The 24630-nt window shown below is 39.5% G+C and overlaps 1 protein-coding gene across 4 annotated transcripts in view; it reads right to left on the bottom strand.

Moving 5' to 3' along the window:
• The window catches only part of phf21ab (PHD finger protein 21Ab), a 29174-nt gene extending 9852 nt beyond the window's left edge, over positions 1-19322 (bottom strand). For 3 of the 4 annotated variants that reach the window (XM_038282195.1, XM_038282196.1, XM_038282194.1), the window contains exons 1-8: positions 19085-19322; positions 11506-11545; positions 10150-10201; positions 9979-10068; positions 8565-8597; positions 8417-8482; positions 2664-3119; positions 143-235 (exon numbers count right to left, since the gene is read on the bottom strand). In XM_038282195.1, coding sequence (XP_038138123.1) covers positions 143-235; positions 2664-3119; positions 8417-8482; positions 8565-8597; positions 9979-10068; positions 10150-10191 — 780 coding nt within the window. In that variant the 5' untranslated portion in view covers positions 10192-10201; positions 11506-11545; positions 19085-19322. Of the gene's footprint in view, positions 1-142; positions 236-2663; positions 3120-8416; positions 8483-8564; positions 8598-9978; positions 10069-10149; positions 10202-11505; positions 11546-19084 lie in introns of those variants that run through there. The other variant, XM_038282197.1, reaches the window with a different exon arrangement.
• Between the last annotated feature and the right edge of the window lie 5308 nt (positions 19323-24630).

Here is a 24630-nt window from a genome sequence, read left to right as displayed (position 1 = left end):
GTGCCACGGAGCAAGGCAGGAGTGTTTGCTTTGCTGCCCTCTGCTGGAGAGTGAGCACATCACCTCAGGTAGGGCCACACACATTGGTCGGAGAGGGGGAGGGGGGAGGTCAGGGTGTGGAGGCGGGGCTTCAGGGACGCACCTGTGGCTGAAAGGTGGGCCGAGGCGTCAGTCTAGGAGGAGCGACAAACTGAGGAACTTTGATTGGCTGGGCGGATGTGGTGGTGGCCTGCAGCTGAGACAAAACCACAGCACAACGTGGGTCTGTGGACCTGACAACCACACAGCTGGTTCTGATCAACCCGACCGACGCCGTCCGTCCACTGCGGAAACCTCTGCATAGATCTGCACCGTACAGAACTAAACCAGCAGGGTTTTCAGAAACTGAAATTTAATCGTATCCTTTGAGAGTTTTTATGTTGATACGACAAATTTAATGTATTTTACTGGAATAAAAAAGTAAACTATAATTTAACTTTAGGAAAAGTGTCCAAGAAAACCTTTTAGTCGGATGTTCATCTGTATTCAGCCACTCAGACTAGTTTACTTCTCACAAATATGGATCACAGTGTTTTTCTTCCCCTATTCCTTAGAAGAAAAAAATCTAAAAATCAAATAAAAAAATAAATAAATTAGATTAGAAAAGGTCAAAACAACAGTTTTTAAGTCTGCACTGGATTTTGTTCTGGACATTATATTGCCCTCCCATGAACTCGGCTGCTGAAGAGAGTCATCCCACAGCATGACACCGTCGCCACCAATTCAGCGGCTGCATCCTTGGTAGACCAGTAACGCCACAGCGCCGCACCGAAAACCGTACCGATCCACAAATCCGTCCTCTTTGGCCGATCTAAAGATCCTTCATGGCCCATCGTTTCCCATGATTCAGTGCGGGTTGAAGTAGATTGGTCAAGCACTGGCAGCAATGGCAGCCAGATATGGCAAAGCTCTGACACAAAGCCGCCCGAATCCCAGCTCACTAATCTGAACCGCCTGCTGGGTGTTAAACACACGAGTCATTTCGATGATACTGAAGTGTTCAAGCTTGGTTCACTCATATGTTTTTCACTAAATCTTGTCTTAAACTAAATAAAAAAAAAAAGATAATTGGATTTACATTAGGAGCTACGGTGCAATGGTTCCTCAAACATTGAATAATAATAATCAGAGCATATAATAGTTGGGATCCACCCAAAAATAATACTAAATACTGTGGATAAAAAAATAAAGCGAACATTCATAAATCTGATCATTCTTGACTATTGACTAATATATTTTTCACACAAACATGATTTGTTCTATTAATTCCCACTGGTTTCTATATTTTCCAACCGAAACGTTTTTCGGAAAATCATCACAACACAGAAATCTGCAGCCCTGACCCCATAAGTACGAGCTGCCACCATCCGATGGCTTCACGGCCTCCTGCTGTGTCGGTTGCTAGGCAACCAAAGTTACGGGCGGGACAGCCGCTGAAGGCTAGACTGTCCCGATTTATCACTTCCTTCAGGCTCTACGGGGGCTGGGGTGGGACTAGGGCTGAAACAATTAATCGGAATAATCGATTATAAAAATAATCGTAAACTAATTTAGTTATCGATTAATCGTTCACTGGAGTATAGAAACTGTAAAATAGGCCTTTAGCTGACAGAGTGACCCTCTTAGAGCAATAATTATATCAAAATTGTGAAAAAATATATAAAAATCTTGCATTCAAGATAAAAAAAAATTTTTTCCCATCTATATTGTCTATCCAGAACTCATTTTATTTTCACAAGGTTTAATTACATAAAATATCTTCTTTAAGGAACCTTTGGTTATCCAATTATCCATCAATTAATTGAAAAAATTATCGACAGATTAATCAACTTGCAAAATATTTGTTAGTTGCAACCCTGGATGGAACACACCTGCTCAGGAACACAGCATCATCGCCCTCCATCTTGATCTGACAGAAGCTTCTGAGGATCTCTGAGCATGACCTCCTGATCTGGTTAACGTTGTCTTTGCTCAGCCCGTCAGTCTACTTGGTTCATAACTTCATCTTTAGATGATGACCTGAACAGAGTTTATCATTTTACAAACTAACCCTGATGTAACTTTGATTTCAGTCCCGTAGCTCTGCTGCTCGTTCTTCATTTTCTCTGATGTTTCATCAATCATTGTTAAAGCCACCGCCATTTTATTTAGAAGGATGACGGTAAATGTGGCTGAATTCAAATGTACGCCACACTAAGCCGATTCTAACGTCTCCAAACATGTGATGTCCGTTTCTGTCGGGAGAGTCTGAAGTAAAGTTGCTGCATCGGGAAAAAAAAAGGCGGAACCTGATTGGTCGGAAGGTTGTTCAGAGCTTTGGATTCTGCTCCATGTAAAAAATTAAAAAGATTGTATTGTTTTTGTCTGTTCTTAACGTGGAGCTGATGAACGAACCTTTCCTCTGAGATCTGCGTTTTAAAATCAAGATCAGAGTGAGAGCGCGGACCTTCCTGCCCGCATCAAGGCCCACTTCACGGTGACGTCCGTGTTCGCACCGTTCTCTGAGATCACTGCCAGCTGCTGAAAGGCCACCACTCACACCACAGCCTGGCAGAACGTTTCCCCGAGACCACAGAAGCGCTTCTGGAGCAGCTGGATGCCCGGCTGGCGTCGGAGGAACTTACCACCACGGCGTTCTTGGAGACCAGTCGGACGGGCTCCGCGCTCTGATTGGTCAGTCTGCTGGCCACCTGCAGGTTGATGGGGACGCTCTGCGAGTCGGGTTTGGTGATAGCTGTGGTTACCATAGCGACGGTGGGAGGGCGCTGCGACAGGATGGCTCCGGGCAGGGCGGGCGTGGCAGCGGCTTTCAGCACCAGAGTCTTGGCGGTGAGGACCGGTGTGACTGTCAGCGTCTGTTCAGGGAGAAGACAGACTGAGACGGCTGCTGAACGGCGAGTCGGATCACAGGGAGCAACGTGACCCACCTGCTGCAGCCCTCCAGGGATCTGCTGGCTCTGCAGCAGGTTGGCCGGCTTCAGGTCGCCCCCTACGGGAGCAGCTTGGACCTGCAGCTGGAGTTTGGCCTCTGGTTCCTGCTTCACCAGCAGCTCTTTTCTCAGCTGTTCCACCACCTTTTTCTGAACACAGAGAAAGAAAAATACATGACTTCTCTCTCTTATTCATCTCTAGCTTTAAAAAGGTCAAACAGGCTCTTATTTTAAAAGGAGCTTCACTATTTCTACTCTTTCCATGAACTAAAACAATGTATTTAAAGAAAGAGGACAAACTAGTGGAACAATTCTCTTTAAATAAACCGGGTGAACATGCAGCTTCATGGGAATTTATCAGTTATTTTCTATTTTCTTTATAATAAAATGCAACATTAAAGCTCCAGCATGAACATTAATAACCAGTTTATCTTTTAACCTCCATCCTCTGGCTACCTGCTTGGAGGAGACGACAGTTCTATCTTGCCATTGATCTTCAGAGTTCCTCCCACCTATGAACCATCCAGACCTTCTCTGATCCCAGAAAACCTGAGGTCCTCCGGAACATGGCTCCTTTAAGTCACCGTTTGGATTCACCTCCCTAAATTTATTAAGTAATCTATGTACTGATCATTTCTTTTTATAAGTTTATTTTAGTGCATTTGGTCACTTTCACATTTTGGATCAATTATGTTTACAATGCTGCAGGAAGGAAGGAAGCAAGGATACAAGGAAGGAAATACGGCAAGGCTGGAAGGAAAGGAAGCACTAAAGGCCTGAAAAGGTTTTTAGAGTGAAGGATGGGGAATAAAATCTAAAGAGTGGGACAAGCCTTAGCAGGGGGACGCCAGAGCTTTTTGTAGGGAAGAAAATAAACGGCAAAGAGCCACGTTAGCTAGCCTGTCTGTGCAGACAGAGCTCCACCTCTCTATAGAAGGGTTACGGTTGGTAAAGATAGATATTCACGTTCATGTTGTTTTCAAGGGTAGAAGCTGAGGAGATGTGAGAGAATATGTTTTAATAAATGTTTAAGAGTATGAAACGGATAATTAGGAATATCAAAAATGCTTTTCTCTTTTTTATTTCTTCTCTCCATCCTTATCCAGACTTGGAAAAGATTGAAGTTAAATCCAAAACTTTTCCATTCAGCAGAAACCCTGAAGGTTTCATTAGATCCTCAGAAAGAGAAGAGGATGAAAAGTGAAAACTAGAAAGAGAGGACACCAGGCGTCAGGAGGAGGAGGAAGATCAGGGGTTGTGGGACAGCAGCACAGAAGGTCATGTGGAAAAACAGAAACTAACAGAAGATGAGGCCCCTCTGTTGCCCGGCAACGGCAACTCTCAAGAAGGAATTAAATGCAGCGACAGCCGATCAAAGAGCGTCTGTCAGAGCAGAGAGCTGATCTACAGCTGCTGGTTTAACACGACCACTTCACCCCCGATCACCCCGACGCCTTCAGCCTGACCTTTAACCCCATGCGGCCCTGGATTCAGATCAGACCCATCAGACAGGGACTCAGCTCGGGGACACGGATGGTCTGATTGGACGCTTCTGGTCATAAGAAAAGATTCTGCTTGGAAACATTTAAAAACGAAAAGCCAATAAATCCGCGGAAAAATTTATATATATAAGAACTTTGACCCATGGAAGCTGATAAGGATCCAAAAAAGACTTCAGGTTAATTAATCCAACTTTCTTGGCGCATACATCTCCATCCATCTGATCTACATATTAAAGTGCCGACCAGCCGCTTGCAGAGTCTAATGTACAGAACTTCCAGCTACGCTCCCCTTTTGGCCTCTTCCTCCTCTCTCAATCCACACTCACCACAACGCAGAGCAAATCAAATCGACCTGCAGGGAGTGGACCGAAATAGAAACGCTCAAAAAGTTGGTAAAAATAGATCAGCTACCCACAACAAAGAGGCTTCAGAAGATCCTGAAGCACAACTAAGGGGCGGCTGTTTCTAAAGAAACATTCATCTCCAATGACGACGGCAGCATGGTTATTACATTATTACAGCCATCATGATGATTACTATTGCCTTCAAAAAAAAACAACAACAAAGAGCTGCTGAAAAGACTCAGAGGGACAACAGAAACGATTAAAATCTGCTGCAAAAAGACAAACAGGGAAAAAAACCCAGAAGCATTTCAAAGACCAAAAAACATAAAAAAGTGAAGCTATAGGAAAAAAGAAGCATAAATACAGCTCCAACATCTACATCAGACGGTTTTTAGAGTTCGGTTTGTTCTGGGTCCGAACTAAACCTCCACAGCGAGGCCAAAGCTCAGCAGAACCCAGAGGAGGTTCTAACATCTCGGCATGTTCCTACAAACATCCTCCTTTACTAAAGTTAATCCCTGAAATTAACCGGTACCAGCCGGTTGGTTCCGACTCCTTGATGGACGCATTAGGAGAAAACTGGAATTTAAAGTGGGGGTGAAACATTTTATTGGAAGTCCTCTCCTGCCGTTTATAACCGACAATATAGAGTCTTTGTATATGCAGGTACTAATGATTTAGAATAAGGTTTGTTTTATTCAGGGTCACCCCCTGAACCCAGCAAACCCCAGGACCAACAGGCTTCACCTTAAAGCTTTTTACCATAAAGTAAACCACGAAAAAAATTCTAATTCTAATATAAAAAGATACCAAACCCGGAAATGAAACGGATAGTGGTAGAAAATGGGTGTAAATTCTGGGTCAAATGAGCGTTTTTCAATGGATAATGAACAGAATCCAGATGGTGAATATGTTCTACAGCTGCTGCTCCATGTTTTAGACTGACGCCTGATTGGAGGAAAAATCGGGGGGAAGATGGAGTCAATGAGGATGAAGAGGAGATGAGAATGACTAGTCATTCACAGACTTTCAATGGTAGGTGTTAAACTACATGTTTTCAACCTCTAAATGGCCGCTTATCCTCCCGCTGCAGTGTGTCACAGAGAGCAAATATGTTTGATTTATGCCCAAATTTGAAGCGTGGTCTGCGCTATGTTATTCCACGCCACAACCCAAAAGAGACAATCAGGAACTAGCTGTGGGTCTAGATACAGCCGAGGTGGCGAGGAAGTGGGGGCAAGTTTGTGCGACATAGTAGGGACATGAGGGCGAAAAAGAGCGGGAATCCAGGTGGAAAAGGCTCCCAGCGTTCTCACACACCTCGCTCTTCTAGCTGGTCCATCTTCATAAGTAGTTTTCCAGAGTGGCGGTCATACAAACAAAACAAGCTGGTAAGGAACCAAACAGGAAATACGGATAGTGTAGAGCGGATGTAGATTTGACCAAACAGAGGCCTCCTGTCTGCGGTCAACTACGAATTTTGGGGAGATGCAGCAGAGTGCTGCAGAAGGGGGCGGGGGCACATTTGCATTCACTGTGACACACGTAGACGATCTGTGTTGTTCAGACTGCCATGAAACAGTCAGAAACAGGATTTGGGTCCCTTCCGGCTGCTGTGTGGACGCAGACTATGTCAGGCTCTTCTTGCTCACAGTTGTCGTCAAACTACTGAGGTAAATGTCCAAAGTTTACAGATTTTACCCTTACGCCACCTCGTAGAGCAGCATGGATGTTTGTCCAGTAATGTTTAATAAGAAGACAGTCTCACAGGATGGTGACCTGTATGCTGGAAGGAGGGGCCTCATCGTAGTGGCATTAGTAGCCAGAAAATTAAAAAAGTATTTCTAATTTTTATTGTTTTTACAAAATAAACATAAAAAAAGAAATTATCGTTCAAGGTTTTTCCCACTGAACTTTGGAAATAAAATTACATTTGTTTGTTTTGTTTATTTAAAGACTGGCCTTTCAAAGCTTCAAAAGCTCCTGAACAATCAGCCCGTGGACAGAAGTTAAAAACTGCTTTTATAAGAGATGTAAAGAAGATGATGATGGATTTGAGGATCAGACTTTATAAGATTCAGATCATCAAACCTAAAGGGCCGTTAGGGTCACTAATGGAGCCAATTAGGACATGTGAGTCATCAGCCCTACGCTCTGTTTAGCTAAATGTTTCAGTCATGGTTGCCTGGCAACCCAAATGCCTCCATAATGATGCCGTGTAACTTTTGGTCACATATTATTCATGTCATTGACCTTAACGGCCCATCAGGATGATATGTGACGCACCAGAAGCCTGATGTCATTTCTAGGTCATTCCTGACTTTTCTGTTAACATAACTGGCTTTGCACTGATGTTAAAATCTAGGAGGTTTGCTTGGGTATCACAGGGATTATGAATAATATAATTAGGGAGTTAACCCTTACTTACAATTAATTATTGATTGATAGTTAATTAATGTTAAAATGTTAAATTAATTTAATTAGATTAAAACATCTGCTCAGTATTGTAATGTTACCTTTGTCCACTAGAGGGAGCAGAGCCTCACTGTTGTTCACAATAGAAGTAATAGAGTTGAGCCATGCTAGAACAGAACCATGAATGGATCTAGAGTCCGGTCCGGATTATTTCCACTGTTTAATCGATCCAAGGATCCAGAATTTGCTGTGGTTCTGTTAGTGAATCTAAACTCTGGATAAACTCATTCAGTTCTCCTAAATGGGCCCATTTAGCGGCGCTGCAAAGCGGAGCAGCAGAACTTCTCTGTTGGGATCAAAAGGAGAAGATGATAGAGCAGTGGACGACACTACGCTCAACTGTTGAAACAGGATAGAAGAAGACATGCTAGCTGTTAGCATGAAACCTGGAGAAGCTTTATGAGGTAATGAAAAAGCACCGTGTAAGGAGCCGGAGTCCTGTGACCACCTCGGAGTGTAAAGTAGTGATTATCTAACATACACTGTCTAACAATGATAGATCTAGATCTCCGTTCACTGGAAAGCAGAAGTTTCACATAATTTATTAATCTTATTTAAGTAAGTAAGAAATATGTAGTGATTCATGTTATGGAAAGATTTCAATTTTAAGCTAAATGGCTGCTTATCATTTAATTAGCCGATCGATAAAATCAACTTTAGATTAACTCAATAATCAAAAACTTTTCTCCCTTGATGTAAAATGTATTTCATTAATTCTATAAAAGAAACTGTTCAACCTGAGATCGTTTGTCACAAACGATGCTCTTAAAACCTGACAAAGATGTATCAATATTGTTTTCAATAATATTTCTAACAAAAACCGTATTTGGTACCAGTTCTCAAATCATATCTTATTTTTTAAACATCTGCAAAAACACGCTTCTTTTAACAATCCCTCGTATTTCTAGAATAAATATAACAACAAGTAACAACACATTTTTACTAAGTGGGAAACAATAAAAGACCAAATGGTGTTTAAGTGCTTTCAGATTTCAAAAGGTTAAACTAATGGATCAATGAAAGCTGGAAAAAAAGGAAAAATTATCCATAAGCTAACAAACCAATCAGATTTCCAGTAAATAAATAATAAAATGCCTCAGAGAACCAGGAGCGCACAGGGACCCACCTGCTTCTCGCTGAGCGCTGTGATCTTTGCTTGGAGTTCATGGAGCTGCTTTTTCAGATCTGCGTTCTGGAACAAAAACGAGCCGTCAGTCTGAGCAGAACCGGACCGGGTCCGGGATCCATGTTTGGCAGAGATCTGCTGGGCTTACCTGCGGGTCCTGCTTCATCTGAGCCACCAGTTTCTGCAGAAGAAGAGGAAAAGAAGGGTCAAAGTCAGGGAAAGCCACAGTGACACCTGTTGGTAGCAGGTAGGAACTACAAGTGGGAGAAGAAACTCTCTTTCAGTCGAACAAAAAAAATGCTGAGAAAGGGAATTCTTTGATAATAAATAAACAGATAATTTTGTAGCCTCGGTTATATGAATCTGTGCATTAATCCTGCAGAGGTCTGAAACTAACGGGTAAAATGAGACATGGTTGCAATACATGCATCTAATCTAAGGCTGAACCATTTAGTAAAAAAATAAAAATTGCAACTATTTAAATATCTGCGGCTAGTTGCAACTCTCTATAACCTAGTAAACTAGCCCCACCTGCCAGCGGCCAAGATCATTTTTGCCTGCGAGTGGTCTAGCCTCGATCAATGCCCCAGGCCCTAGAACTGGCTGGCTGTTTTGAATTTCTAGATGCAAAGCGGGCGGGGTTTTGAAGGCGTGACAACAAAGCTGCACGACGCTGGAGAAAGAACAACAAGGAAGATGGCAACAACTATTGAACAGTTCTCGTTTGACTCAGCTTTGGAATCAGTTTTGGAAAGATTAGACTTGGGGTTTTGGTTGAAACGTGAGCAGGAAGAGGCTCTACGCTCATTGATTTTTAAGAAGGACGTATTCGCCGTTTTACAGACAGGCTGTTTGTTTACACTCCCCCACCAGCTTTCTGTCACGCTTACTACGTCACAGTCAGTTGCTCTCATTGGTCAGAGCGTTGGCCAATAGGCACAGACATGGTTTGAAAGACAACTGGTTGTTCTCATCAACAATCTTCTGATGTCTCATTCATCAGGGGCCAGACTAAATTACACATTTAATCTCACATTTAGTCTGGTTTATCAGGCTTAACTCTCTACCCACTTAAAGGGTTTTACTGCCCCCTAAAGGGCAGGAGAGACAAATTTAGAGGCTCTGCGATTTGAAAATAGCATTTTGTTCAATTGCGATGAATTGCCCAGTCCTAATCTAATCTAGCAGTTTTAATTTCACTTTTAATCAACTGTGGCTGTTAGGATGTGACAGATTATATATAATGGTTGTAATGAAGAACGAGTATTGGTCCACCAGCTTTATTTTGATTGCGGTTTGTTTAAAGGACGGATGGCGCCGTTCTCTCATCATCAGCACTCAGGTTTAAAATGGAGCTTCTAACTAAAGTCAAACATTCATAGTTTCATTGATCCAGCAGCTTCAGAAGGAGTGAAAAGCTGCTTTTTTATGTCATCGCTGATTTTTATGGACCGCCGGCTTTAAGAGAACATTTCAGGGTCAGCAGACGGATCAAAGCTTCCTCTGTGAAAATGTTCACATTGATCCCACAGAGATTGTGACAAAGCAACATGGAAACCCACCTGATGGATCTGGATCTCCACCTTCAGGGCCTCCTGTAACGTCTGTAATTCCATCATGGATCCAGTCAGTCTGTCAGCCGTTCGATCAGCCTGGAAACACATCAGTCAGATTAGAACTTCCTGTGTGATGCTGACAGCTTCCTGTCTGATGAGGTAGCAAGGGGCTTTTACCTGAACACCTTCTCCAGTAGGAACAGCATCCAACTGAAGCATTAAAGTGCCGCTGGAAACAAAAGGAGACCCGTTAGACCCTGAAAGGCTGCTGCAGTTTGACCCGCCGAGGTCTACGCTCAGGTAAACTGACTGCTGGATTTATGAGGAATAAAAACACCAACCCAACATCTGCTGTGAAGCCTGACGTCGGCAGAGCCTGAGGAAACAACTGCACTTAAACACATCGCAGAGACCCCAGACCGCCCACATCGGTTCAACACAGACTGATAATCCTCATCCAGGTTCTCCTTCCTGGCATCAGACTTTCCAGGATTAGCAGATTTTCAGGTTGCTGAAGATCTTTTAGGGACTTTATTTTTATGTTAGCTTTAGCTTTTTTTAAACTCGGTTTCAGTCCAGTTGAGGACAAAATAACAACCATTAAAAATCAGAATCTAAACTGCATTGGGTTTGTTTTATTGTGTAGTTTTGTTTTTTATGGTGGGAATGTTGTTCAAAGCAAAAACAAGATTCATAAATGCAAATTAAAAAAAATAGAAATCCATAAATAAAACATTCGTAATAATGAAAAAATGCTGTTTTCTTACATTTTACTTTATTATTTAATTACTTCCATTTTTTTTTTTTTGTAGCATTTCCTTTTTTTTTTTTATACTTTTTTTTTTCCATTTTCTGTTTTTCAGATTTAGTTTTACTAATTTGATTCTTTTAAATTTTGTTTTCCAGATCACATTCTCCCCTCTGGTTTTTGGTCTGCTGGACGTTATTTTTATTGGCTTAAAGCAAGCGTTTGTGTCCGGTCTGAAATAAGGAGAATGGGATCGGTAAAATGCAATCCATAAGGAAAATATAAAATCTGTTTAAAAGAATAAAAGATGAAAATAAATCAAAAAGAAATAAAAAAAACAAATCCAAGGAAGGATGAAGAAGTTTTTCAAAGTTTCATTTATGAAAACTATTTTTTTTAATCAAATTTCTATCTACCAAACGATTTCCTTTATTGCAACAATAATGGAACAAAATTTTCTTCTTTTTTTTTTTTTAAGAAAGAAGAAACCATTTTAACTCAGAGACATTTTTATTTCTCAGCTGAACATCTACGCCTTTTATCTGCCTGTTAATGAAATGTTATGTTTAGTTTTCATGGTAATAAAAGGCTGAAGTATTGAGTTTTTTAGCTAACTTTCTCAGGGCTGGTTTGGTGTAAACTACAGGTTCATGTCTAAAGATTAGAGCCTTTTTCTTTCCCCAGTGATGCAGACAACAATCAACAATCAACTCTTCTAAAACTTATAGGCTGAAGGAATACTGAAGGCTGCAGAGTATTTTTAATGGTGATTAAACTGGACTCACCAATTGGCTGTTGGACTGGACTCCACCCCTCTGTGCTGCCCTGAAAAACACAACAAACAAACTGTCAAAAAACAGCCAAATCAACAGTTTTCTATAAAAAGAAAAAAAAAACATTGCCCCCTTCTGGTCAAACACAGGTTAAAGAAAAGTTTCATTTACAGAGAAACGAAGACGAAGCGTGACTCATTGAGATCATCTTTGTTTCTGAGCCACCTGACAGGTTCACCGCTGAAATGTTTTTAAAAAACTAGTTATTAATGCTGAGGTACAGAGAAAAGGGCTTCATCACAGAGACTAAAGGACCTAAACTGGAGCCAGTTTGAATAATCAGAGAAAGAAAAACCTCAGAACTGTTCATTAGTTCTGATTCTACTGGTTGAACTTTGTGACTCGAGGCTCCAGAGGTTTTTAATTTAACAACTGTTGTCAAGCAGATTGATCTGTATGGAAGAGGATTATGGCCACTGAAAAAATAAAAACGTTAACTGACTCTTAAATATTATTTTAGTTTAATATGGGAAAAAGTCAGTATTCTGACTCTTCTCAGAATTCTAACTTTAGTGTGTCTGCTTCAGAAAAAAGTCAGAAGTCTGAGAAAAAAGTCAGAATTCTGACTTTTTCCTCATATTAAACTGAAATAATAAGTAACATTTTTTTGTGTCCCAAATCCTCTTCCGTAGATCCGAGAGTAAATAACTGAATGTTTGAATATTTTCTAAACATAGAAACACAACAAAAGAAGCACTTTGCTTCCTCACAGCACCACAGAAATCAAACATTTTTTTTTATCAATATTCTGCTGCACATCTAGATTTTCAACTGACTGAACCAGCCCAGAAAGTCTAGTCTACCAGAGCCTAGAAGTCTGTGTTTACTGGAAACCACCGCTCTCCGTGGTGCTGACAGACTGGGGCCCGCCCAGGTCCAAACGCCATAAAGACCTGTTGCTGCTGCAGCGATGCATCTGGATGTATCTTTTGTCAAGCAAAAGATACATCCAGATGCGGTGAAGAAGATACGGTGAAGAAGAAACCAAAGTTATCAGCTGACGCTGCAGGATGCAGCTCAACAGGTAAAAATCTGTTTCCAGGGTTTGTTTGTTTTTTAAGTCTACATATGAGGCTTTTTATCTCCTCAGACTTCGGCATTCCTTAGCTAACGTGAGCGTGAACAGGGCTGCTCGATTCCAAACAGAGCTGCAGAAGATCCTGCATAGTGACACTAAAACTCGGAGTCTAACCACTGATCAGACATCCGTTAAAGTTACTTTAATCTAAAAAAATTAATCACATGAGGGGGAAAAAGTTCAAACCAAGCAACATTTAAATCATAGCAACACAAATCGTTTACATAAATATATAATTTATTGATATATGGTAAAACTAAATGAACATTAAATGTCTGTAGATTTTTATTCAATCCAAAATGAGCTACAGAGTCAAACAACATGATCTTCATTGTGGGACTGAGATCATCCGTCTGAAGGAAACTAACGCCGACTTTCTTCCACATTCGGTTGAAAAAAATAATCTGCACCTTTTTTTAAATGCTGCAAAAAGTTTGACTTTGAAGATGCAGAAAACAAGTAAGGAACAAATAAAACATTGCAAAGCACAACCCTTAAACTGGACATCAATATTTCTGTTCTAAATATAAACATGAGAATAAAAGATTTGCTTTTCCTGAAAGCTGCTGACGTGACGAAGAGGAAAACATGCAAACCGAGACACAGAGCAGCAGCAGCACTTTCCTCCCCGACGTAAAGAAACTAAACTCTCCTGAAAGTTTGTTTTACTTTAAAACTAATAGAAACAACTTAAATGAAAAAACATTATTGATTACAAATCGGAAGCAAATTTAAAACGTTTATCAAAAGTTATCGAACCGATTTTAAAGCAAAAAACAAACAAACTATAAAGTACTTTTAACTTTATTATTTTACATTACGTATTTTCTGCTGCCAGTAGAAGGAGTTAAAATGAAAACAAAGTGAAACAAATGAAAGTTTTCAAACAAAACTAACCTGGGTCCTGAACCTAACTTGTTATTTTTGAAGTTAGAACTTTGACGTTCTTACAGAACCAGCAGAACTTAAAAAAGATAAATAAAACATCCTGCAGTACTTTCATCTAAATGGGCAAAGAAATTAAAGTAGCAGAAAATAGAAGTATTAAAATGGATCAAATCTTTTATAGATGTAAATTAAACCTTATAGTTGAGGGTTAAATACTTTCTGATGGGGAAAACTGTCCTAATCACTTTAATAATGAGTTTCACACACAGATACTTTTAGATAAATATTAGAAAACACGAGATTAAAGCCAAAGATCTAAAGGAAGGAAAACTCCTAAACATGAGCCCAGAATAAAACGCATCCATCCTGAAACCATCTCATTTCACTACGGGATAAACTACACTGTTAGAGAAGTATTTGCATGCGAAACGTCCAGCCAAGCAATACCTGAAAACACAGTCAGATCAGTGTGGAAACGTTAAACAGGACACCAAAGAGAAGTAGAAGTACTAGAAGGAAGCTCAGGTGTTTGCTTTAAAACCAGCCGTACTTTAAAGGAAGGAGGAGAAGTTTCTGACTCTACCAATTGTTCAAAACTGAGTTTTTTTCTCTTTGGGAAACAAAATAAAATTTTATTTCTCAAAATTGGCCAAATTTTAAAAAGTGTGAGATTTTTCTCAAGCTAAAAACCTCAGATTAAAATACCCGAAGTTCTTCTGGCACCTGAGGAAAATATCAATAAAGTCCAAAAAAAAAAAAAAGTGATCCAGCATCTCTGACCCGCTTCGTCTGACAGAGAACTAAACTTAGTGTCAGAAACTACTAAAATACTACAACAAACTGTACAACCTGCGTATAAATCTGTCAACTGATCATTCATCCAGAGGAGAAAACCTTTAAGGTTGAAATGTTTGAGACGTTTGTTGGAGTTTTATTGTTGAGTCAGCAGGAAACCGTTCCTTTCTTTCAACAGTACTTCAAACCCATTTCACACCAGCCTGTGATCAGCCTGTGATAGTACTTGTAGTACTGAGGTACACAGACGTCGTTAAAAAGTACAATTCCCTGGCAGATGAAGTGATAAATTCAAACTTTTAGAACAGAATGTTTAAAATGTTCAACATAGTAAGGGACAAATTACTACTGAAACTGACAGTTTTAAAAGTATTCCAGATGTATACACAGTTATAACTACTCTGGTACTTTACAGACACAACTAAGGTATAAAGGAGGTCATAGCCTGGCTCGTACTCAGTACTTTATTAGTACTTGGCTAACAAATAACCAAATACATATTGAACCTAGGGCTGGGCGATATAGAAAAAAAGCTTATTGATAAAAAAATGCATATTGATCGATATCGATAATTATTGAAAAGATTTGAAACCATATTTTATGTGCAGCTCTGCCTGGACTTTTTATAATATTGCTAAATGATTTAATTTTAATAAAGAACACAAACACAGACTTTGAATTAAATCTTTATTTAACCAACTTTTTTAACCATAACAGAATTGTGTTAAAGAAAAATAACTTAAGAGACCTGAGTTATGTTATTAAATACTGACAAAGAATAAACTAAAGTGACCAGAAAAGTGACCAAAATAAATATAACTAATAAATAAATGAACCCCGCCCCCATTCTTCTAAGCTGAACCTGGTTCAGCTTAGTTTCCTGCTTTAACCTGAGTTATTACTTTAAAGTTTCTGGCCCCTCAGCATTTTTCTCTCAATTGTTAGAACTACGTGGGAAACTGCCCAGAACTGAAAATATATATATATTTTCCCGAAATTCCCGAAGATTCCTCGGAGGCGATGCAGAGTGGCGTCGGGGCCTACACAGCTCGTACTCCTGCGGGTGTGAGCGGCTGAGATGATAAAAAAAAGCCACATGTCTATCGATCGATATATATCGTTATTGAATTATCGCCCAGCCCTAATTGAACCATTTTAAAATCTGTTTAAACAATAAACAGAATAATATTCAAAACATTAAGTAATACCAGATGAAAATACTTCAGCTACAAGTAGTGAAGTAGTACATCATATCTCATTCTGAAACCTCGAGCTTCCAGGCCTTAAAAACTACAACATTTAGTCTGAAGAGCAGGAAAATTAAAGTTCTGTTTAACGTTCAGCAGTACTTTAAATAAAAAGTACTAAGTTAGAAAAACTTGTCAATTTGTTTACAATCTTTTAAGACTTTTTAAAAGTTTTTAAATGCGTCTCAAATGAACACAATGCTAAAACTCTGCTGGTACCGAAATGGAAAGTACTTTTATAAATCAATATTAATACAAATGATTGACAGAATGTGTCGGTACTAAAGTACAACAAACTGTTTTAATGAAGCTAAAAGAAAATTAAGATTAAAAACTATGAAAAACTGTCAATTATTTTACAGAAAAACAGAATATACTTATTTTTACAAGTAGTTCAACCAGGTATTTTGAAAGTGTTGTTTCTGAACCTGAAGTTTCAAGATCTGAAAATTTAAAATATTTATTTTAATGGAAATAAAAATACAGCTTACTTTTAAGAAGGAAAATAAAGTATTTCTGTTTTTCTAATTAATGAAATCTATGCTGCTTTTTATAAGAGTATCTTTTAAATGTTTTTGAATTAAATCGTTGCTGTTTTTATTTAAATCCAAAGCTAAATACTCTGTTAAACCTTATAAAAATGTACTGAACCTCAAAACTGCAAACAGAACAATCCCACATTTAATTAAATATTTCTGTGACTCCAATGAAGTAGTTTGAACTAATTGTCTAAAATATGATAGAAAGTTTAAAATAAAGAATAAAAAAATTTATATTAAAACACAACAAACAGCTTTAAACCTGCAGGAAAAAAGTCCAGTCGGCCCAGTAAAATAAACTGGGAAACAAATGTATTCCATAATAACACTTTCCATGTAATTAAATAAAATCTAGACTTTGAAAACCTGAAAACTCTAAATAGAGTTGCAGCAAAAAGTAATTCATCTAATTTTACAGCGAGTACTTTTAAGTAGTTCTGCTTTCCAGAATCCAACTAAATAGTAAGTATAAAGTAGAACCCTGAAGAAACACAGACTGTTTTCTTTGGTAGATTTTCACCAAATCATTATAAAAATATGTTTTTTCTCTGAACGTATATTATTAGAAAATAACAAACCTGTAAATCTATATTTTTTGTAAATGAAAAGTAAATCAGACAAATTTTATAAATTAATGGATTTATATTACATACTTTTTTATTTAAAAAAGAAAAACTACACTTAATCTAAGTATGAAAACACAACTAACTAGTGTGAAGGATTTCCAATGTTAATCTGGGTCATCCTCAGAAAAAACAACAGAATAAAGTTCAGAATCCTCTGAAAAATACTTGGAAACAATCATAAAGTAGCTTCTAGTATAAATCTTTTAGTTTTCTTTAATCAATATTTCAGGAGCAGATCTTTAGTCTCATTCCAAGTGATGATGTGCTGTGAGATTATAATCCAGCAGCAGCAGCAGCCTCAGATTGGCTGGTATTCCCAGTCCGGAGGGATGGGGCAGCGGGGAGTAAAGTGAAAGCTCCCGGTTCGGTGTCCCGGTCGGGATCCGGTTTTATTGGGCTGTTTGCTCTGGAATGGGTCGGGAAGTTGTCGGGATGTAAACTTCGATGAACCCGCATGCCGCCGCAGCAGCAGAGGCCCGAAAACAGCGAGAAGTGAGGCTAAGATGGAGGGTTGATCCTGAAGCAGCTCTACAAACTCCGCTTTTCTTTCCACTCTGGGAGAAATGATTCACCCAACCGCTGCTAACCGACCGCAGCTGGGCTGGGCAGAGCCAGCGAGCTGCCTGGCAGGCTCACAGCAGCGGGGAAGGACAACGTTTCAGTTGGAGCTTCGATGTTTTGTCGCTTCTTTTTTTTTTTTTTTTTTTTTTTGTCGGTGTGAAAGCACCGACCGTTCACCGAGAACAAGTGGATGCGGCCCGAAGTTAGTGTCTGAATCACAGTATTGACAAAAGGCGCATTCCGCTGTTTTTAAAGACCCTACACTACATGATAACTAAACCCCTGATTACTTTAAAACACGGGTTGTTCTTTTTTATTTAATTAAAAGTTAAATTTAAATGTCGTTTCTAGTATTGATGCATTTCATTAAAAGAAAAATAAACAAATTAAACTACCAAACCACTCAGATGTGGGTATAACTATTCTTTGCTGTTTATACATCTTAGAAAACACTACGGAAGAGGATTAAGGCCACTGAAAACATTTTAAAAAGTTAACAGATTTTTTTTATTTCAGAAAAAAGTCAGAATTCCGACCTTAATCTCAGAATTCCGACTTTTTTCTCTCAATTCTGACTTTAATCTCTGAATTCTGACTGAATTTTAACAGCTAACAAACATGTTAGCATCAAGCTGTTGCCATGTCTGTTTTAAATACTATGGTAGCTCTCTTATTTTAATCACTTTCTACCCTTCCATTAATTAAATATCATCCTTATGTTAAATAGCATCACGTAAAAAGTAGCCTAATCGTAATTTTCCACCAATGTGTCGCTGGCCCTTTCAAACAACTCACATCTTTGTCAGTGAAGCTCCGTGCTCCCACATCTCTTTCTTCACGGTGCCCATCTACATTAAGATCCATAATTCTGAGAAAAAAAGTCAGAATTCATTCTGAGATTAAAGTCAGAATTCTGACTTTTTTCTCATATTATACTGAAATAAAATAAAAATCAGTTAACTTTTTATTTTCTCCAGTGGCCATAATCCTCTTCGGTAAAACACAGCGTTACATGTACTCCACAAGTTATAGTTATTCAAATATCTCTAGAAATACTGATATCACATCTTTTCTGCCATTTAAATCAAATAAGACCAGGAACTCCAACACAATTTGACATATAAAACATAAGTATATACTAAAAACAGCACTTTACCAGTATACATGAAGTTTGTAATCTACCAAAACCAGAAAAGCTCTACTCTTTTCTATCCAAAACAAATAAACACTAACAAACTATATCACATACTTTAAGCATCGTGTAATGATTGTGTAATAACTTGTTCCATGTTTTAACTTTCTTTGTGTGTTCAGTCCCCAGGGCTGAGTTTTCCCCAAAAATAGCGGAATCCTCCTTTACTAACAATCACCCAGAAGCCAACTTCATCCCCATAAACGTTAGCTGCTAATGCTAACTATCATGCTAGCTGCCCGGGCTAACGGCGCCAGCAGGCGGATAACTTCACGCAAAGAGACGTGAGGAGCCTCCCTGGGAGACCCGGAGGAAAAACTGAGGGAGAAGATGAGCAGCACTCCTGAACCACACCGTTTTTTCGGGACAAACCCCGACGGAGAGCCGCCGTCTGTCGGTGGCTCTAAGTTCTGTCGGCCCCTTGTCCTCCAGAACTCCAGAACCTCGGTCCGCAGCTAAACACACACAGCCAGCCGGAACACACACCCTGCGGCCGCTCACACACCTGCTCACACACCTGCTCGGAGCCTCGGAGTCAGTCTGCAGCCCCGTCAACTTCAACACTGGACTGAATTAAAGTTATGAAATAAAAAAAGCCCACTTACTCAGCAGCAGTCCTCCTCCAGATTAATTAAATATTTTCCTCCCAACTGCCGATATACGAAGGAGCCGCAGCTGAGCAGGAGTCCGGCCGCCTCCTGCTCACCGAACTGCACTTTGTTCTGTTGTTGGAGTAAAAAAGACGTTAAAAAACAGAGAAACTGAAGCTACAAAACAAGAAGAACTCTTCTTCAATCTCATTCAGCTCAGCCTCAGCACAACCCAGATCCCTACGCCACCGAGCCGGAGGAAGGGGGCACAAAAACTACACGCCGGCCCACAAAAACCTCCCCAATCTACCACCAAGCGTTTGATACCGGCTTAGTTCGACCCCAAAGTTCGTTAATAAGGTATAATCAATAAAAGGAGTCGGATCGAAAGGTTGTTGGGGGAGGGAACTACTTTATGTGTCGGTGCGGCGAATTTATTTCACTTTGCCTAAGGAACGGCGGTGCTGCGACTCCCATTGCCTAGGGAAAAAACCCGGATGTAAACTCAGCGAAACTCTACGGAGAGAAAGTCTTTTTTTCTCTCTCTCTCACACACACACACACACGCCATGGATGGAGTTGTGTTCTTGTTGTGTTCTCCACCTCACAGGCGGGCCGTCCGCTCCCAGCCTCCATGTTCGCCGAGTGTTGATGCACTTTGTGGAAGAAGAGGAGGAGGACAGGTGGCTCGGCCTTCCTCCCTCTGCTCGTGTTATTCGCTGAAAAACGGCCTCACAAAGAAACACACAAGTGGAGGAACGAGACTTGGGGAAAAAACCGGTTTTAGCTCGTTTATAAACAAATACAACAGGAAATGGTTTGATAACTGTCTAAGTTTGTTGTTTAATTAAACGATGTATTCAAATCTGCAACTAATGTGTTCGCAGAATGCCACGCTGCTATGAGGAACATATAAAAACAACAAACTGGGAAGTTTTTTAATGTAATTCCTGACGAAGATTACAATAAGATAGCCTTTAATAAGTAGATTAAATGATTAATTTAATTTAAAAACCCCAAATTCGCATAAAAGTTCTCATAATCCACTCTGCAAAAAATAAAACAACTATAATATAATATTCAATAAATTCGAATATAATTTAGAAGTTATTTTGTGAACTAAAACTCAATCTCCAAAGTGAAAAAACATCCTCCTAATTATAATGATTTCCACTTATAGCCAAGGGCGGAGCTAAATGGGGGGCCAGAGATGGGAAGTAACAAAGTACAAATACTTCATTACTGTACTCAAGTAGATTTTTCTGATATTTTTACTTTACTTTACCACTTATTTTTATGGCGACTTTTTACTTCTACTCCTTACATTTTTACACAAATATCTCTACTTTCTACTCCTTACATTTTAAAAAATTGGCTCGTTACTTTAGTTTTGAATCAGTTCAATGGAGTTACCGTTATTATTTTTCACGTCATCAATACCAAATTCAATCTAATTGGATGGGAATCTACGTTGCATTTGACGCACCACTACAAGATGAATCGACAGATTCGGCGGTATTCATTGGCGGCAAATCATTGCAGCTTGGTGGCGGTGGCGTTAGCATAGTAGCATGGACGACGAGATGATTGAAAATGAACACAACGGAGATCTAGTCCTATTGGCAGACATCCATTTAAAATGTAGGCAACGGCATGAAAAAGTGGTTTCTACTTTTACTTTTATACTTTAAGTAAATTTACAAGCCTGTACTTTGTTACTTTTACTTCAGTAAAGAAGTTTAATCAGTACTTCCACTTTTACCAGAGTATTTTTTAACACAAGTATCTGTACTTTTACTCAAGTATGGAAAGTGAGTACTTTTGCCATCTCTGCCCTTAGCCAATCATTGCCCTCCCTGTGGCCACCCCTACCAATGCAGACACTGGCAGCAGTAATACTCTGAAGGAGAATGTTCAAACTTAATAAACATTTACATTTTTTATTTATTAACAATCCCTTTACAACAGAAACACCATGGTAAATTACGCACATCAATATACTAACATTAAAGATGCTAAGTACAGAATTAGTGCTCTTTTCTGAACTACATTTTAAATTATTTGGGGTAAAGATAAAATTATGTGTTTCTGCAAGTCATCTAGGAGTCTTCAGTGAAATCAAACAAATAACTACTTTAATAATAACTTAACCATTCTTTAAATGTGTATATTAGTGCATTTAGATATTTTTTTTGCAGAATGATTATTGATAAGGATAGGTAATGACAATGTAAAAGATATTCGCCCCAGAACTCAAACCTGAATGAATTTTGTCCACTATACCTTTAATTTAGACAGCGTGGATGTTTAAATATCCGTTTGTATTTGTTAGCAAAGGCTGTAGGAAAGTGTAGATAGTCTTTATTTAAAAAAATATGGACTTTGTGCTTGTTCCTGTTGGAACAGTGTAGATTGACGCTGAGGTTCTGGTGCTTTTCAGCCACTCCTCAATGTACATTGGTTATTGACTAGCCACCCCATTAGGATTTTCTGGCTACGCCTATGCTTATAGCTAATAAAAAAATTACATTTAGATTGACCCAGTTTAATCCAGTTTATTAAAAAAGCAATAATTCACAACACTTGTCATCCCAAAGTGCTTTACAGATGATAGATTGGTTCAAAGTTGACTTTGCAGGATTCATGTAGTAACAGTAGATATTTCCTTCCATTGAGTCCACACATATCCCTCACACAGAGCATGCATGTAGCAACAGGTAACAGGAAAAAAAACCCTTTTAACAGGAATAAACCTCTAGTATAACCAGGCTCAGGGTGAGCAGCTTTCCGTTGAGGCCAACTGGGGATTCAAGGAGGCAGAAGTAGATACACAAAATGAAAATAGAAGCACTGATGCATACACTCACCGGCCACTTTATTAGGTACCCCATGCTAGTAATGGGTTGGAACCCCTTTTGCCTTCAGAACTGCCTCAATTCTTCGTGGCATAGATTCAACAAGGTGCTGGAAGCATTCCTCAGGGAGTTTGGTCCATATTGACATGATGGCATCACACAGTTGCCGCATGATGCGAATCTCCCGTTCCACCACATCCCAAAGATGCTCTATTGGATTGAGATCTGGTGACTGTGGAGGCCATTTGAGTACAGTGAACTCATTGTCATGTTCAAGAAACCAGTCTGAGATGATTCCAGCTTTATGACATGGCGCATTATCCTGCTGAAAGTAGCCATCAGAAGTTGGGTACATTGTGGTCATAAAGGGATGGACATGGTCAGCAACAATACTCAGGTAGGCTGTGGCATTGCAACGATGCTCAATTGGTACCAAGGGGCCCAAAGAGTGCCAAGAAAATATTCCCCACACCATGACACCACCACCACCAGCCTGAACTGTTGATACAAGGCAGGATGGATCCATGCTTTCATGTTGTAGACGCCAAATTCTTACCCTACCATCCGAATGTCGCAGCAGAAATCGAGACTCATCAGACCAGGCAACGTTTTTCCAATCTTCTATTGTCCAATTTCCATGAGCTTGTGCAAATTGTAGCCTCAGTTTCCTGTTCTTAGCTGAAAGGAGTGGCACCCGGTGTGGTCTTCTGCTGCTGTAGCCCATCTGCCTCAAAGTTCCACGTACTGTGCGTTCAGAGATGCTCTTCTGCCCACCTTGGTTGTAACGGGTGGTTATTTGAGTCACTGTTGCCCTTCTATCAGCTCGAACCAGTCTGGCCATTCTCCTCTGACCTCTGGCATCAACAAGGCATTTCCGCCCACAGAACTGCCGCTCACTGGATGTTTTTTCTTTTTCGGACCATTCTCTGTAAACCCTAGAGATGGTTGTGCGTGAAAATCCCAGTAGATCAGCAGTTTCTGAAATACTCAGACCAGCCCTTCTGGCACCAACAATCATGCCACGTTCAAAGTCACTGAAATCACCTTTCTTCCCCATACTGATGCTCGGTTTGAACTGCAGGAGATTGTCTTGACCATGTCTACATGCCTAAATGCACTGAGTTGCCGCCATGTGATTGGCTGTTTAGAAATTAAGTGTTAACGAGCAGTTGGACAGGTGTACCTAATAAAGTGGCCGGTGAGTGTACATACTTTCTATGTCAGAAAAGGTAATGGTAAACTAGCTCCTTGGGTGGCTCTGTCTGCAGTTAAGAAGGTGAGCTCTGAGCCAGTTTTCATATCAAAGGGAAGAAAGAGAGGACACCCAGTTAGGGGCTGAACTAACAAACACCGCAATATGAAAGAATGAAGCATAATGATGAAAAGTGGTCCCTAAGTCCTCCAGCAGTCTAAGCATATAGCAGCGTAACTATAGAGATAGCTCCAGATAAACTAAGACACTCTATAAGTTTTATCAAAAAGAAAAGCCTAACCTTATTCTATTGTGTTCTATTCTATTATGTTTTCTGTTCTGTTCTATCCTGTTCCATTCTACTCTGTTCCGTTCTACTCTGTTATATTTTGTTATTCTATTCTATTCTATTTTATTTGGTTATATTCTATACTATTCTGTTCTTTCTGCTGAATTCTGTTGTATTCTGTTTGCTCTGTTCTATTCTGTTGTGTTCTATTCTGTTCTTTTCCATTCTACTCTGCTCTGCTCTATTCTATCGATTCTATTGTATCATGTTCTGTTCCGTTCTATTGTACTCTGTCTTATCTTATTCTATTCTGTGCTATTCTGTTCTGTTGTTTTTTCATTCTATTCTATTCTATACCATTCTCTTATATTCTATTCCGGAGGTCTTCAACAGGGGGTCCGCGACCCCTAGGGGGTCCACGGAGGTACTGCTTGGGGGTTGAGAAAGTTTTGCTTGATTAGACTTTTTAATATATATATTCCACCGTGCAATATTTTCCACTAATTGAAATGTCTTTAAATACACACTAATATGAATTGAACAGACTGTAGTAAACAGATCAATGGAGGCAGAAGATGTCTTTCATCATCAATGCACACATTCAGCGACACACAGGCGCTCTTTCAATCTGGGCACCGTTTCATTCACAACACCTGTCCCATCAACCAGGAATCCGAATCAGAAATACTCTAATAATCCCAGGGTGAAATTTCTTTCGTTGCATTACTCCATCCATTTTGATAGAACACAATTTCATTGATATATTATATACAATTAGGGGGTCACCCCTGTTCTATTCTGTTGTATTCCATTCTGCTCTGATGTATTCCATTATATTCTGCTCTATTATTATTATTATATCTTATTATTATCTTCTGTTGTGTTACATTGTAAATCCCTTTACAGTCCCACAATGGAGAAATTCACCTCTGCATTTAATCTTACCCATTGGGGAGCAGTGGGCTGCCACTGTGTGGCCCCTGTCGAGCAGAGTGGGGTTTAGGGTCATTGCTCAGGGACCCAGAGTGCAGGCTGTGGGGATCAAACCAGGTACTTGCAACCTTCTCAATCGCTCTGCTCTAACTATTAGGCCACCACTCCCCACAATATTATATTCTACTGTATTCTGTTCTGTTCTATTCTAATACATTGTGGTCTGTTCTATTCTGTTGTATTTTATTAATTTCTGTTCTGCTCTATTTTATTTTATTCTGTTATATTCTAA

This window comes from Cyprinodon tularosa, unplaced genomic scaffold (assembly GCF_016077235.1).
Source record: "Cyprinodon tularosa strain WSP-4 unplaced genomic scaffold, ASM1607723v1 ctg180, whole genome shotgun sequence".
In the NCBI taxonomy this organism is placed as follows: Eukaryota; Metazoa; Chordata; class Actinopteri; order Cyprinodontiformes; family Cyprinodontidae; genus Cyprinodon; species Cyprinodon tularosa.
Note: the sequence above shows the minus strand (reverse complement) of the source record. Positions and strands in the feature narration are given on the sequence as shown.